The sequence below is a fragment of the Sardina pilchardus genome, chromosome 3 (assembly GCF_963854185.1).
Source record: "Sardina pilchardus chromosome 3, fSarPil1.1, whole genome shotgun sequence".
In the NCBI taxonomy this organism is placed as follows: Eukaryota; Metazoa; Chordata; class Actinopteri; order Clupeiformes; family Clupeidae; genus Sardina; species Sardina pilchardus.
The window spans coordinates 12,366,921-12,383,024 of record NC_084996.1 but is presented as its reverse complement, the minus strand read 5'-3'; the positions used below and the strand labels follow the sequence as shown (position 1 = coordinate 12,383,024).

Below are 16,104 nucleotides of genomic sequence, written 5' to 3'. Positions count from 1 at the left end.
GTTGATCAGAGAGAACAGGCACTCCGACACCGTGGACAGTGACCGAAACTACATGGGCAGAGATGAGCTTGAGAGTGAAACCGGTTTCATATCCACAAAATCGCACGTGTGGCGTCGTTCCTGCTCGGTGAAGCCACATGGACAAACTCATTTCCCCCTGTGGCTCTGTGATCAACATTTAGCATAACAATTCCAAATCAGCAACCCATACCCAGCAGGAAGAGAGACCTTGATTTGTGTATTTGGTTCCTCAAAACAGAAGGTGTGATTAGCAATATCAGAAATTAATGTCTTATGATTGTTATATTCATAAGTAGTTTGTGCCTTTATATTTCTTTTTTAAATAATGGTTGGATAGAAGAAGTCAACCGTTTCTCTGTTATGTATTCTTCCACATATGACTTGACTCTGTTCCTTTGTGTGATTCTGTGCCTGTAGTATTCCTAAGTATACAGTTGTGTGAGTGTTTTTAGAGATAAAGCAAAATATAATGTTTTTGCAGACTGTTACATGGGTGCATCTGCGTAGCTCTGTGTAGTTATCTGTTCTGAATTGCCATGTAAGCACTAATTACCCTCAACTCCCAGGCGGGGTGAAAGAGGATATTGTAACTGAGTTATTCAGTGTGTGTATGTGTCCGCTTGCAGAACTTAGAAGTTCTGATCCAATGTATGGCACTTCTATTTTAAGACAAGGCAGAGGATCTCTATATCTCAGTTCCCCAACATGATCATCTGGGTCTGACTTGCAATGCAAATGCTAGAATTTGGTTTTACATTGGTACAATACTGTGTGATGGGTTGAGGGTCTGCAGTTGCCTGACTGCCCTTGTTAGGCTCAGTGGGGTCCACATAAACTGGACACAACTGCTAACATCACTCAAACAGAAAGGATACTTAAGGGTTGCGGACAGCAGCGTCGAACTATTGAGGATAATGTTTTCCAAGTAATAGAACGTCAAAACAAGAAAACAGTGAGCGGCACACCTATATCGCCATTTCGAGGGATGAGAACCAAAGGGGCGTAGGTGACATTTGACCAACTTTACAGGAGAGCCAAAACAAATCTAACTGCTACTATATGTTCACAGTTAAAGACCTTTGGTTTTTGTTCAATAACTCTATATTTAGAAATATTTTACTTCTATAATTGTGTCAGCTAAGAGAGCTCATCAAGAGCTTTCAGGTGATGTATATAACTCAATTTTGACCAAAATGTCCCTTACGCCCCTTTGGTTCTCAGCCCTCCATTTAACGTACCTTGGCATGGTATGGTCCAAGCACAATCCAGCCACAGAAGCAGTAGCCCATGTAGATGGCAGCAGCACAGCAGCAGAAGCGAATCACATTGGGGAATGCAGCCCGCAGCGTCACAATGAGAATCTGAGGAGCAGAGGTGACATTGGCCATCAGGAGACCGACAGACTGAGCTACTGGCAAAGAACAGACTATATGACATGTGACATGTGGCAATGATATCATTCATTACATCCATTTCATGTAGTGTTGGTTTCCTCTGATGGTAGTGTGGTCTTTGTGCATTTTCCGTCTGTTCACTATTTCTCTCTCTTTTTTTTTTAAAGTATATTTTTTGGGCTTTTATGCCTTTAATGATAGGACAGTAGAGAGAGACAGGAAGTGAGTGGGAGAGAGTGTCAGGGTGGGATCTGGAAAGGACCACGGGGCGGGAATCGAACCCGGGTCGCCGGCGTGCGGTGCAGGTGCCCCAGCCAGTCGCGCCACGGCTAGGGCCGCTATTTCTCTCTTTAACAAAGTCATTTTTCTTACTAACATAAGTCTATTCCATCCAACTGTATTTGTGATAAACAAAAATGACTGCTGTACGCTTTCTTTCCATTAAATCAGGACCACAAGAGAACACTAAAGCGGAAAACTCTGAGGGGGTAATTTAGGTACTGTACTGGAAAACAAAGGGTCTGATCTACAGAAAGGAGTCAGGAAAGGCTAACATGAAATTAAACTAGAGATCTTAGAGTGATTACAACATATAGAGCTATCCATAATACTTACGTTGTATTTCTGGAAGAAGCTGAGGTATCGGATGACACCAACCCACACCAGCAGAGTTGATGTGCCAAGTAAAATTCCACACAGGTCGTAGAATGAATTGCCCTGTTATTAGCACAATTGAGAAATATAAGTTATTATATTACTAGTTCACACTATCAATCATGCACAAACACAAAGATACAGCATCAAAAACTAAGATCGACTATCATGAATAAACAACAATTTGAGCTAAGCTTCATATGCAATATGCTACCAAATATTGTCTTGTAAGCTGTATTGTAATCCTTGTGCATATCTGAAATGATTGTATGAATGATTTGACAAACCTTAGACTCAATGCCGATCTTGATGAAGCTCCCGATAATGGTAAACACATCACTGACGATGAGTAGGATGTACCAGCCGTTAATGAACTCCATCCTGTCTCCCCAGCACACATTGCGCTCCAACCTGTGCTTGAAGAACTGCACAAACTCCTGTAGAATATATGGGGAGGGAGGTTCAGGTAAACTTTAATTTATCTAGCCAACAGTCAAGCAGCGAAATGTCACACTCACATTACAATACATGTATGAAAAATAGTGACTAAACACCATTTACATACACTGATGATTCAATTAGGACATTTCAGACATTAGTACTGTAGGTCATGCTAAGATTTTGAAGAGGCACATCTGTGCATTTGTAACTGGATTATTATCACCCATTGTAAAGCAAAATTTGACATGAGACAGGAGACAAGATGAGGGCTATTTTGCAGAAGATCTCGACACAATTTTATTTCTGGTGAGACAAAGAAAATACTTTAGACAAGAAATGTCCTCTGGGCACATAACCAAAACTGCACTGTAGACCTGTGACCAGTGATGAGTTTCTGAGGTGATAGCAGATTTCCATTCAGCTATTTCACACATTTGTGAGCTTTCATGAACATTTGGCAAAATAAATGCTGTGTGTGTTTCCATCCACTGTGCAATGCAAATTCTCCTAATTCAGGGAAGACTTCTGAACAGTCTTCGGGATCAAAACATAAGGTCGGGTCACGACAATGTTTACGTAAAAAAATATTTCCATGAACTTATATCTATGATTCACTCATTGGTGTATCCATCCCTCTGAGTATTAGAGGATTGTATGTGAATGTCAAGTGTTTCCAGGAAGTAAATACTCAAACTGTGCTTTAAAAGTTGAGTGGAACTCCAGCTATGGACATTGGTGGACCCCTCCCACCCTCTGTTCAATCTCCCAGAGTGTATGCACTCATCAGTCTCACATTTTGCAGAAGCACTCCTCTGAGAATGGACCGACCACAGAGCACAAGGGACAGCAAACACACGACCGCAACAGTCACATCAAACGCCACGCGCGCGTTACTATCCGCTGTGTGGAAAACAGACAGAAAGAGGAAAAGAAAATGAGACATTATGGATTAAGAGGGCACAGACATAACTTGAGGCGAAGAATTGAAGCAGGAAGGCAACATTTTTAATGAGAGGAAACCATGAAAAGGAGTCGGATCAGGTGGATCATGCTGCCAGGGAGATGGCATTGAGATCTTGTTCTTGTCAGTAATTACTGCCGGTGTTCTGTCGATTTGGGCTGCCTCGTCGAGATGAGCTACCGTAGCAGAATTCGATAGAACGTATCTGTTGAGATGGGCTGGCAAAATAAACGTATTGCAGAAAAAAAGGCCTCACCCTGTCCAGAGACATTCGGGTCCCGACATTCCTGGATGGAGGCCTGGTTCTCGAGGCTGATCTTGACCCTCCCACTATGAGCCTGGTTGTCCAGTAGGATCTGTCAAGAGTGGCACACCATATACAAAAAGTATAAGCAATCCAAAACTGTATACTTTTTACATGCCATGATGATTTTGCCAATATTCTCAAACAGAATGGAACATTACTCCAATACCAACAAATGGAATTTACTAGTCTAATAATATCAAGAAACAACAAGAAGTGTTTTTTGTTCAACTTTCCCCACTGACCCTTGCCTGGCCATGCCAACCTACAATCTCTTTTCAAATGACAATTTGAGAGTACACAGAGTATACACACACACACTCTCTCACACTCTCTTACACTCTCTCACACAGACAGACACACACACACAGACACACAGACATACAGACACACACACACACACACACACACACACACACACACACACACACACACACACACACACACACACACACACACACACACACACACACACACACACACACGGAGGATATAGGAAACCTATAAAGGAGACTTCACCGTGATACGGAAGGTGTAGCAGTCTGGGATCTCGTTATTTATGATAGTTTGCAGGTTGATGGCCTTTAGCTGGAAGTTGATGGTTACATTAATCAGCCTGTATAAAGGAGAGTAGGGTAAAGGTAGGTTCCACATTTGAGAAGATTCGTTTGTTTGGAAATATTTCATCACACAAGCAGAAGCACAAATCCAGAAGCCTCGAGTAATGGAAAACAGAACATGACAAAACTCCATGTGTTCACAAGACTCTTATGTGACTCAATACAGTTCACCACTGTCATCTTTAAATACTAGATGTGGTTCTAGAAATGCTATCTATAGATTATTGTCATTTGATTTAGGAATGCCATAATGAGGAAGAGAGAATGGAAATGGTACAAATGAGTGTATTTGTGTACAGGAGGAAGAGAAATTTACTTGTGGAATTTAAGGGTGAAGTTTTTATAGTCATCAGTGAGTGAAGCAGTGGACTCTGAAGGGGGGTCCACTCCTATGCAGTCTGTTTTAAAAACAATGAACACAAATCCCATACTCACAACCTCAAACCAACACCATCCAACATTGGACACACAACAGACAATGTAATACAACAATCAAATTCAGCTTTCTAAAGTTGTACTGTTCACTTCAAAAATGTACAATTACACCATAATAACAACTCCAGCTTTATGTGTAGATGTTATTTGTGCTATTTGATCTTGGGTGCTACAGCCAGCAGGTGTATCAAACATTGTATTTTCCCAAATAATGGTGACTTATTTAATTTGAGCATTTTTCCACAGAAATAACCTTGAAATAGTAGCAGCACCATTCTGACAGATAACGGTAAAGCATGATTATGTATTAACTTTTAAAGCTGATGATTAGAGTAATTTTTCCCAAGAATAATTTAAAACACTAGGCTTACTAGCTTTTATAGCATTTAACATGTATTGCAAAACTCTTGACAACAGTTAACTTCCAGAATGAATAAGCTTTACCAGTCATGATTCGTGGATCAATATCAAATGTGTCATTGACAGGATCGATGTGTCCCTTCTTGTAGTAGTGCTGACAAAGGGTTAGGGCACTGCCATTCACCCCCACACCCAGCACATAGGCATAGCAGCCAATGGAGGTGTCTGCCAAAGCCAGGTACTGGAGGGTCAGAAAAGAGCAGAAACTGACTCAGCATTGGGTGGAACATACAGTAGTCATCACTGTTAGAACACCTGGATGCCTGGATACAGTAGGGCCTTACGAAATGATGAGAATGTATCAGACACATTATAGGCTGATATCACAAGTCACATCGTCTCGCAATCACTCCACTTGAACACTATTTCATCACCACAAAGACCATACTGTAAAAGAGGTTCCCCTTTTTCATGACTGTTTGCTCTTTGCTGCTTCTCAACTGCCAAAAAGCCCTCCTCACGTCTCAGCCCAAATCCAATCTGCTAGGTGCAGCAGCCTACCTGGTCTATGGCATAATGGATGTTGCTGTAGACATCACTCTGGGTGTGCACGGCCAGCGGGGAGTCAGGGTCGTCCTGGTAGTCTTTCAGGAAGAGGTGCCTGAAAGCTTCTGTGTTCTCGTCCTTAAAGTTCACCACCATCTGATTACTCAGACCAAACATCACCAGCTTTACCAGGACCGATGAGGGGGAGATGGGGGGGGGGGGCAGACAGACATGGAACCATCAGTGAATGCTTTTACCCCATATTTGCCAGGTTCATGTCACTTCTTCTTATGCAATAATGAAGAGCAATTAGATGGTGTACCTGAACAGTGACAATGACAATCTTGAGGATCTGCAGGAGCAGCTTGTATGGTTTACGGCCCTTGGCATGGTATTTGTCACACGGACTCATGAAGAAGTACTTCATCTTTCTTCGAAGCTCTTCTTCCTCATGTTCAAGCTGTTGCTGCAGCAGCGATCCCTCGAGGTCAGCTGGTCTACGGTCAGTCTGAACACGTCCCTTGCACTCACCTGAGCCATAGCTCACTACAGAGGTTAGCAGTTTATCTTTCTCTGATAACAAAATGAAAACAAAAGAGTGAGGCCTCTAATGTGAAAAACTTCACAACATACAGTGATTTCCCGTGTATTAGCCGCAGGGCTGTGTTTTATGCAAGTTAAAAGAAACAAAATCATGCCATATTAACTGCCCCCGTGTATCAACCTCAAAGCGGAAGAAATTTTGCAAAATCAGTGTATAAGCCGCGGCTAATAGTCGGGAAATTACGGGTAGTACACAACTATGTTGCTATGCCAACTATGACTTGTTATTACATTTGTATTTAATGGTAACAGCCTGAAAGATATTTTCTTTGAGTTTGAAACTTCAAAACTGTGGCCTGCTGGAACCGTGCAAGCAGAAATATTTCATGTTTACGTAATATGTTTAATATCCTAAATCGACTGGAATGTGTACAGGCAAAATAGTTGTAATGCAGAATGCACTCTGAAAATTATTATATTTTCACCCAGACTTTTAATCTCTCTTATATTGAATGCTATCAAGCACAGCATAGTAATAGCCTAACATATTCTGAAATCCTTCTGATGCAGATGGCTGCAACCTTTCCCCATTGCCAATGAGAGAGTATTTCAGGACTGTGCTGCAAGTTAGGCCTATGGGCGAAATGAAATGCAGGCCTATATTCAAGTAATACCCATGTTTAGTCATGAATTGAATCTTAGGCTACTATGGGCAGTAGTCTACATGATATCATTAAAATCTAGTATAAAAATCTAAAGTTTATAATGAAGAATCTTGCCTAGTCTGTCTGAATTCTCGAGGCTATTCAACCTGATACCACCTCAGGCTGGGTGTCAACCTTTCCCCATTGCCAATGAGAGAGTAGACTATGTGCAAATGCAGGCCTATATTCATGTAATACCCATGTTTAGAATTGAATCTTAGGCTACTATGGGCAGTAGTCTACATGATATCATTAAAATCTAGTATAAAAATCTATAGAATCTCGCCTAGTCTGTCTGAATGCTCGAGGCTATTCAACCTGATACCACCTCAGGCTGGGTGTCAAGGTTAGCAATACTGGAAAAACTGGACATAATGTTTTGTTTATCTTCTTCTTTGTTACAGTTTGACTCTTGCTCTTCTCTTCAGGCTCTCTGTCTCATTCTTCATCATCACACACTTTACCAAAGTTCTATTCATCGTTTATGCATTCATGGTTTATCACGTAAAATAACAAAATATATTTTGAAACCAATTGTGCAGCCTACTGCAATATTAATAATTGCATAGAGACAAACCAATTATATTTTGAAGCACTATTCAATCTACCATTAATGCATTTGTCTGTATAGGCTACCTCAGGTGTGCCCAGGGCATCCAAAACAAATTAAACAATTTAGCCAAATTTAGCACAATTTAACAAATCGTATACGATGCGTGATAAGCAAGCTGAGGCTAGGCTACATGATGTTTTCATTTCACCTAATGACATCACCATTTTACATTTTACAAATGACAACAACACCACATCATTTTACAATTCACCTGTAACGTTACCGTCGGGGGTGCTACGATTGCAGTCCGACGATGCCATTGCCATCTTGTAGAAAGCACGAACCACCGAGACGGCAACATTTAATTTATATGAACTATGTTACACCAGCATTTGCTTCGCATTTTCATTCCCACTGATTAGTAGGCCTAGTACAAAGATCAACAACGACATTGCTTTCGACTATATTTCTATGGCTTTCGACCGACGGCGTCCTACGTAAACAGTGTTCAACTTCCGTGTTGGTCACGTGGCATACCATATGACCTATCTCATATGATATCTGATACAACTCATCGATGGTTTTGGCCTGTAGGGCCTACTATCGTAGGTAACAATTGTGGCTTTTGAATCCAGAATGTGGGTAGATTCGTTACTTTTGCTCAAATATGTAGCAGTTAGATTCAATTGCAATGTTGAATAATAAGTAGTTTAACATAGATTCCTAAATGCAAGTCTGTGTTTGAGGGGTCTACGTCTTTTCCAAAGCAGACCAATTAAATGACCAGTAGAAACAGCATCAGATAAATTACAAAGGAGTCTGAAACAAATTGTTTTATTACTGTTTATTATTAGCAACCACCAAGAAAACTGTTTATACTTCCCCCACATTAGCCTACTTCTTACAAATACTTACATAGTAATGGGGGGAGTTAGGCAAGACTTTTTAACACAGGCCCCCTGGGTCAAATACATTAAACATGACAGATGTTGACAGCTCTATTGACAGTTCTAAGAGTCCAGTTCCAGAGTCATTCATAGTATCATGATATAATTTTGATGGAATGAGAAAAAAACCAACAGTTTAGCAGTTGTGTAGCTACATTTACCTTACTGTAACACTCATATGAAACAAAAACATATCTACAAAATGGTAAGCCATTCTTATATTCAGAACTAGTATAACTTAAGATGCACACTCCCAGACCACTCATATCCAACATCAACAGATAAAAGTTCCAAAAACATTTTGTTAACAGCGTTCATCGATCCACACAGCGTCTGACCAAAACAAGTCATGCATATGTATTGGAAGGAATGAGTGATTTTTGACAAACAGAAACAGAAAAGAGCATCCATCCCAAAATAGACCTCCTACGCAGTCATTCATTACTCATCTTTCAGTCACACAAGTCAGTCAGTCAGTGGAGTGTTGCATAACAACACATTCCGTCTCTCAGGTATTTATTCACCACTGAGAATATACAAATGAGCCAATCCAGTGACTCCAGCATCACATGCTCTATCTGCTATCCAGAGCTTTGTCACGGGCAATGACTGATTCGTCAAACTTGATCATCAGCGTGGTCCCCTTGTGCCAGTGTGCAGTGACCTTGGCGGGAAAGCCACTGTGGGTCAGGATGGCCTCCACAATGCCAGCTGTGAAGGCGGCACAGTTCAGTGTGCTGTTCTCTTTGGGAACAGAGATGTAGGCGTTGATGAGTGGCTCCTTCTCAATTATATAGTAGGTCTTGTCATCATCATTGGCCTGCTCCAGCTTGTCAGCCTCCTTTCCAAATAGAGCTTTCCACACAGATACCTGTAGAGTGACATCAAGACAGGATTAGTTTATCTGGTGTACATTTTAACTAAGGCAAGTATTATACAAATACAGATGTTGTTTATATGTAATCTTTACCTTGATAAAGAGCAAGATGTTGAGTACTTTGGTCTCTCTCTTGCCGTTTTTCTCGCGTAGCACCAAGACATCGAGCATGCTGGCGCCCACACTCTGACCCATGTCCGCGAGACGCGCCTGCAGCTCGGACACTGAATAGACTCGGCTCTGACAGTACTGCACCATCTCAGAGAACAGCAAGGCGAAAGCGCTCAAACTGACCTCGGTTTTCGGCCGGGTCAGCGAGCGCTCAAGAATGGCAGACTTTCCCTTGGTGAATCGGGTATCCATCGTCTTAAACATAGAAAAAAAAACAACACAACATAGGCTAATCAGCTGACACACTTCACCTGGCTGACAAGTTAGCACTTAGCATTTAGACATGAGCCTCAGAAAATCACAGAGTAGAATATGGTCACTTTATGCTATTGGAAATATGTACTTGTATGACATGGCAGACACGTTAAGCTTAGATGTGCATTGCTGACAAAACTAAACAGCCAACGGTAGGTTGGTCTTCTAACGGTAGGCTACGTTAGCTAGCTTTATCTGGATTCATTGAGCTAGCTAACACACTGGACAAATTGAGCACATAATGAGCTAGCCCATCTTCGTCGGGAATTCAAAACCATACTTCTTCCAATAAACTCTTTAACAGCCAGTGAATTCTAAAGTCAAGATCACAGCATCTCCAAGAATTTATGAAAGTTTGTTAACTACTTTAGGGAGCTACATTGACAGTTAGCACATACCTAGTTTCCTGGTCCTGATTATCACTTCCTTTTCTGCTTTCCGTCGGAATAAAAGTCACAACATTGGCGCGCTGACATAAAAGTCCGTAGCTCAATTGTTATTTAAATATTTCAATATTTATATGAACAAGTGAGCAATGTAGTAGGCTAACACTGAATTATGTCATTTTTACTTTTGCTCCATGTTATTCGAAAAAATCGACTGGGCTAGGAATTGAAATATGTGACAAATGATAGGCTCCAATTGTTTTTGGATTGTGTGCTGTCAAAATCATGATTCTTTTCATGTCCATGGGCATTGCAAACAAAATAATATATTTTTTGTAGTCTTCAATTGATTGAAAACCAGGGTGTAGGGTAGGCGTCCCTCAGCTAAATTGAATAGGCATTTTATTTACAAGGTTTTTGGCTAGAAACATAACAAACAGCTTAGCCTACATTCCAACTTATGGGAATTTCTTATTAGGCTGATCATTTGCACTACTTTACTGTAGGCTAATAGAGAACAGGCAGGTGTAACATTTATCCCTTACACACAAACAACCCGGTTAATGATTAATTTGCATGTGGAACTAAGTGGATGCATTTCACAGTGGGTTAATCCAAGAGCCACAATTCAGAAACATCAATGTAGGTGAATGGACAGGAATACAGAGCATGGGAATTAATGCAGCTGCAACCGCCTGGGCCAGAGTCTGTCAGACAACGGCATAATAAACTAGTAGGAAACTCATCTGTATGTGTGATCAAAGCACACTAGGTCACATAAAATATGTTGTGTCATGAGGGCATGCAGGAGTATGCATGTCATGACTAGAAGTTTGCTCATGCACATGGCACCTGTTCACTCCCACCATCAGCATCAGATTACTCTGATACCACTTCAGCAAACCTCTTGCATAACACCTACTTGGTGGACTGTATAAGTATATAAATGCCGGTTGGCCGTAGAGGTAAGAGGAGTTGTTGAACACAGAGCGGACACAAAAGAGAGCTTCACTCCACTCATGGATTTTCCCTGGAAATGGGTGCTCACCATTTCTCTGGTGGCCTTCTGTCAGGCAGCTGGTGAGCAGTTGAAATATATTGGTATTTTTTAGGGAGAAAAAATGGTGTTGTTTCTTTGCATGCACAACACAACTATCTATTATTACAATATTTTTGACGGATCATGGTCAGTATACACTTCTGTAAACTGTCTGAACTGAGTAATTTAGTATGTTGTAAAATGCTGACGTTTCCCCTGAAGCAAGCCATGTATAGAAACTATTACACAGTTCAGACAATTAGATAGTGGGTATAAGAATTTAGGATACCTTTCGTGTCTCCGAGATTTAACAGTGTTACATTATGCTTCTTCTCTCATTAATTGCACAAAGTGTTGTCGATACAAAACAGTATAGATTAATCAATCGTCAAGGCTGTTATTGTGTTTTTTGAGTGAATCTCTTGCCAGATTGAGGTTAGCATGTGGAGTTAAGTCAAAGTGATGGAAAATGTCAACTCTGTTATCGTCAATTCTGTTAATGGATTACACAGATTAATGATAACAGAGTGGAGTTGTTTTTCTGCTTGAAATGTTTATTCATGGGCACAATTATGGCCCATGAATAAATTCAGTATTGAAACGTTTTACATTGGACTTTACAGTTTTTTTCAATAGCTTAAGAACAATTTTGAAAAAAGCGTTGTTTGGAAACACTACAAAAAATAAACACAACACCACACCCATAGCAGAATCCCCCAGATCGTTTGTAAAATGAAACACTTCAGACAAAGCTATAGCTACAATTATCTAAAAAAAAAAACTTTATTCCGTTGTCATATCACAAACACATCCATCAAATGACCTGATTATGTTTGAATCAGTTATATCTAATGTACTCTATGCAAAGTGCATTTGACACAACATATTTTCATAGGATAAAATGTAGGCTTTTTTTTTCAGAAATATTGCTCAAGTTGTATTAGAGGATTAGGGCACATGAATACCCTATACTGACCAAACAAACACAACACACAAGACCAGACCTGTACACTGGGGATTTCTGTGCTGATGTTTTGCTCCTTGAGTGTCAGGTTTCTCTTACTGTGGAACACTTTTAATTTTAGTGTTTAAGCAATTGAAAACAAATTATAAGTGACTAAGCCATTTGTATTCAGCAGACCCACCGAGTCATATGAATCACTTCATCGAAGTTGTAAGTTCGATCGAAGCTGAGAATCCTGGAATACGGCCTATTGGCTTGGTGAAGGAACTGCGTAAATCAGCACAGTTGGACAGTCCCTTCATTAAACGTTATTTGGGGGTTTTGGACCACTGTCAGGCTGTTTTGACCTCCACTGTCTCTGCGTATCTGTCAACGGCACTGCATCACAAGGTGACAGAGTCAGGTGTGGAGAAGGGTGTGGTCCTCACTAGTGATGGCACAACAATTGCTTTAGCTCCTCTCCTACTGGGCATTGAAGCTGGCCTGCAGTCAACCGCCAAAGGCCGTGTCCGTGGACTCTACCCACTCACACTGGCCAAAACCTTGGCCGTGTCCTTTCTCCATCACTCAAAAAGCTCTTCGACCGCTCACCGTTTGGGTCCAGATGGATGCTGGGATAGTGTGACCTCCCCTAAGGTGTTCACTCTCTCAGGAGTTCCCTCTCTGGCCACTGATGCTCAGGTGAACGGGGGCATGGACGGAGTGATCCTGGGAATGGAAGTATCTAACCCTTCCCGTCGTCCCATCAAGCTGAGCACCCTCCTCAAGCAATACTACAACTACCGTCTTAGGGCCAAGGGGCTGGACAGCGCTCCCAAGCTCATTAGTGCCCGACGAAGGCAGAACTTTGCACGCTTGTCGAGACCCGGTTACCTGAAGAGGCAGGTGACGGGCACCTTGGCTGTGTATGAGAAGTTGAGTAGAGACAAAGGGAAACAGAAAAAGAGAAGTGAAGCAATGCTTGAAAAGATTATAGATGGAGGAATCAAAGCCTTTGACCACAGATACACAGGTAAGTCAAAGTATCAGTCAACATGTAATGGTATGCTGCTATCAAACAGAATCAAATGTTTTTGTGTGTATACAGTACAGTTTTATTCCAGTATATATAATCATAAATGCAGACTATACAAGTTCTCATTTTTTGGGGAAACATCTCAACAGTGATTTCAGTTGTAATATAACTTTACATGATGTCAGGTGAATCCCAGCTCAACCTGTCAACTCTTCTTTTGTCACACCCCTGTCTCTCAATTTCTGCTGACTCTGGCAGTATGTCCCGCCATCATTCCACGCTGCCAATGGGGAGCAGAGCCGTATCGCGGCACCCCAACACTTCTCTCTCTGCCTCTGTCCTTCCTTTACATTCACCACACATCCACACCTGGCCAGCCTTGCCTGACTTTTGAAGAGTGTTCCAGAGACATGAGAAGTATGCAGCGTTTCCATCAAGAAGACCGCGGTTGGGATGATATTGGATACAGGTATAATTTTCCTGGCCTTTGAAAGACCAAATAACTACGCTGTAACTATGCTGTAAATCCACTTAACAACTTGTCAGGTGTGATCGGTACCTTTGTGTTATTTGGATCTGTCTGTCCAGCTACGTGGCAGGCTCTGATGGCTACATTTATGAAGGTCGTGGTTGGCACTGGCAAGGGGCTCACACCAAGGGCCACAACTCCAAGGGCTATGGGGTCTCATTCATCGGGGACTACATGGAGACTCTGCCATCCGAAAGTGCTAGGGACCTTGTAAGGCACAAGCTGGCAGGGTGTGCTGTGAGTGGCGGACGCCTGGTGTCAGATTATATCGTGCATGGACACAGACAAGTGGTGGCCACCTCCTGCCCTGGCGATGCCTTCTATAAAAATGTGCAAACCTGGGAGCACTACAGGGTAAGAAAAAACATAATATACTTCCATACTATTTGTGGTAACCTTACAACAACGTTCTTCATTCTGATGAAGATGTATTGTATTCAGGGCTTTAAGAAACCTACTCACACCTGAAACCGTGGTAGGGATTCAAAAAGAGTTTACAAGAAAAACTAATAATGACAATCGGAGATGACTTCCACTATGCAAGGATAGAATACAAGCTTACATTAGTTTAAGACTAAGCCTACATGGCTGAAGGTTGTACAATCCGTGCCCATCTCCACTCCCTGGGAACCAGATATCAGTTGCAGTTTCACTATGAGTTGACTGTGTGTGCTGAATGCATCAATGTTTATTCAATAATACATCAAAACATTATTTAATCTAAGAACAAGGTCCATATCTGATGTGACTGTGCCCTTTCTCACACTCATTTAACTTGTACATGTGTTGGATTTTCCACAGGAAGTCCAGAGCTGAAGATTGCAGGGGAGAGGAAACTTATCTTGAAGCAAGTACTTCAGATGATTAAATTACTTATGACTTAATAATCCGATCGTTTCTTTATTTGTACTTTAACCTTGTGTTAACAGAGGGTGGGACAAAAATGCACGGCACCCTGTCATATATATATATATATATATATATATATATATATAAAAAGCACTTAAAAGGTATAGCATCACCACCTCCAACATGTATTATTTTCCATGACAACAGAACACTGTGTTGCCCATCATCCCTTACTGAACATACAAGTAAGAACTGCATTTTTTAATCAACTATTTCCACTAATTAAAATTCAATTGTTGAATCAAGAACTTCAAATATCACAGGAGAGATTCTTAAATTCCTTGCGCTAATAGGTCACACAGCGGCCAATCTACCAAGGCCATTTACTGTCAAAATCATTAACAAATTATAAATCACTTACAAAAAAAATAACAAATTTGTGACTATAGTGAGAAATTAATTGCAGATATCTTCAATTAGAATGTCATAGGCCTACAAGTGAAAATTAGTTTTGATTATAATGATTTGGAATTTATAACTGGTCAAAAATCAACTCTTGATTGGATAGGCTACAATTCAAATTACTGCTCACTATGTTCAAACCGCTTGTCAAGGGGCAGTTATGTCTATGATAGTGCCCTATATTGGACAACATATAGGGCACTAGTCTATGATTGACACTGCTGCCCTCCTTAGGTAAAAAAGGGAATGGTATGGAGTTTTTACAATCACTGCAATTTACTCAAGAGTCAAGACACACATGCCAGTTGGCCCAAACAGACCAAGTAAATGCCCAGGCTAGGTCTTTTTAAATATAAAATGTTACATTTGAATGTCTCTTCTTTGGACATCTTTTCTGTTGGTTCACCTGTGTTCCTTGATCCTTCCTAGGGGCAGTTATGTCTATGATTGACACTGCTGCCATCTTCAGGTAAAAAAGGGAATGGCATGGAGTTTTTACAATCACTGCAATTTACTCAAGACACACATGCCAGTTGGCCCAAACAGACAAGGTCAATGCCCAGGCTAGGTCTTTTTTATATATAAAATGTTTTATTTGAATGTCTTTTATTTTGACATCTTTTCTGTCGGTTCACCTGTGTTCCTTGATCACATTCCATATTAGTTCATTGTCAGGTCACCTGCATAGGCTTGAGGTATTGTATCTGTAAACATATGCTATGACCACTCCATGGCAAAGTGATATTTGAACAAATTGGGAGAATGATTTCCTCCCCAAGTATTTGTCAAGGTCTGGTGAACTGGCCTGTGATGATTGTATTATTTGTGTTATATTTGTAATATTATGTTTTTATTAAAAAGAAATTCTAAACCATAATTCTAAAGGAATGCTAATATGATAGACATTTCATTCTCAGACACTCAATATTCACTCATTCATTTTTACTGTGTTTCAACTGTTTCCTGGAGCCTACAATACTTGAACCCTATACTTACAAAAGATACATTCTGTAGCACCAGAAAATGTGGGCCAAAAGAAGTGAGAGGAGTTCTGAGACAGAGGAATATGGACAG

The 16,104-nt window shown here is 40.8% G+C and overlaps 3 protein-coding genes across 6 annotated transcripts in view; 1 reads left to right on the top strand and 2 right to left on the bottom strand.

The window, feature by feature from the left end:
- Nucleotides 1–8,041, bottom strand: part of mcoln1b (mucolipin TRP cation channel 1b) — an 11,602-nt gene extending 3,561 nt beyond the window's left edge. Inside the window, exons 1-12 of one of the 2 annotated variants that reach the window (XM_062531894.1) lie at nt 7,808–8,041; nt 6,059–6,309; nt 5,752–5,919; nt 5,275–5,431; nt 4,712–4,793; nt 4,295–4,391; nt 3,728–3,827; nt 3,304–3,410; nt 2,357–2,506; nt 2,031–2,132; nt 1,260–1,382; nt 1–48 (exon numbers count right to left, since the gene is read on the bottom strand). The exon at nt 1–48 is cut by the window's left edge and continues 159 nt beyond it. In XM_062531894.1, the coding sequence (XP_062387878.1) occupies nt 1–48; nt 1,260–1,382; nt 2,031–2,132; nt 2,357–2,506; nt 3,304–3,410; nt 3,728–3,827; nt 4,295–4,391; nt 4,712–4,793; nt 5,275–5,431; nt 5,752–5,919; nt 6,059–6,309; nt 7,808–7,862 (1,440 nt within the window). In that variant the 5' untranslated portion in view covers nt 7,863–8,041. The remainder of the gene's footprint in view (nt 49–1,259; nt 1,383–2,030; nt 2,133–2,356; nt 2,507–3,303; nt 3,411–3,727; nt 3,828–4,294; nt 4,392–4,711; nt 4,794–5,274; nt 5,432–5,751; nt 5,920–6,058; nt 6,310–7,807) is intronic. The other variant, XM_062531895.1, reaches the window with a different exon arrangement.
- A 313-nt stretch (nt 8,042–8,354) lies between these two features.
- Nucleotides 8,355–10,253, bottom strand: trappc5 (trafficking protein particle complex subunit 5). 2 transcript variants are annotated; one of them, XM_062531892.1, is made up of 3 exons: nt 10,185–10,253; nt 9,454–9,726; nt 8,355–9,354 (listed from the first exon to the last, which is right to left on the bottom strand). In XM_062531892.1, exons 2-3 carry the CDS (start codon nt 9,721–9,723, stop codon nt 9,058–9,060), a joined length of 567 nt encoding a protein of 188 aa, XP_062387876.1. In that variant the 5' UTR covers nt 9,724–9,726; nt 10,185–10,253; the 3' UTR covers nt 8,355–9,057. The 2 variants fall into 2 exon arrangements, with proteins under 2 accessions (XP_062387876.1, XP_062387877.1); XM_062531893.1 differs by lacking the exon at nt 10,185–10,253 and adding an exon at nt 10,067–10,155.
- Nucleotides 10,254–11,137: 884 nt separating this feature from the next.
- Nucleotides 11,138–15,907, top strand: pglyrp6 (peptidoglycan recognition protein 6). 2 transcript variants are annotated; one of them, XM_062531890.1, is made up of 6 exons: nt 11,138–11,252; nt 12,351–13,187; nt 13,449–13,659; nt 13,779–14,073; nt 14,521–14,813; nt 15,460–15,907. In XM_062531890.1, the coding sequence occupies exons 1-5, from the start codon at nt 11,192–11,194 to the stop codon at nt 14,533–14,535; spliced, it is 1,419 nt and encodes a 472-aa protein (XP_062387874.1). In that variant the 5' UTR covers nt 11,138–11,191; the 3' UTR covers nt 14,536–14,813; nt 15,460–15,907. The 2 variants fall into 2 exon arrangements, with proteins under 2 accessions (XP_062387874.1, XP_062387873.1); XM_062531889.1 differs by having other exon boundaries at nt 12,348–13,187.
- The last annotated feature ends 197 nt before the right edge of the window (nt 15,908–16,104 follow it).

Excerpts from the sequence above, each read along its gene's own strand:
- pglyrp6 (XM_062531889.1), top strand. The coding sequence starts at position 11,192 with ATGGATTTTCCCTGGAAATGGGTGCTCACCATTTCTCTGGTGGCCTTC. Across the intron at positions 11,253-12,347 it reads GGCCTTCTGTCAGGCAGCTG|CAGACCCACCGAGTCATATG; the intron begins GTGAGCAGTTGA and ends ATTTGTATTCAG. Across the intron at positions 13,660-13,778 it reads TGGGATGATATTGGATACAG|CTACGTGGCAGGCTCTGATG; the intron begins GTATAATTTTCC and ends CTGTCTGTCCAG.
- trappc5 (XM_062531892.1), bottom strand. The coding sequence starts at position 9,723 with ATGGATACCCGATTCACCAAGGGAAAGTCTGCCATTCTTGAGCGCTCG. Across the intron at positions 9,355-9,453 it reads ACATCTTGCTCTTTATCAAG|GTATCTGTGTGGAAAGCTCT; the intron begins GTAAAGATTACA and ends GTCACTCTACAG.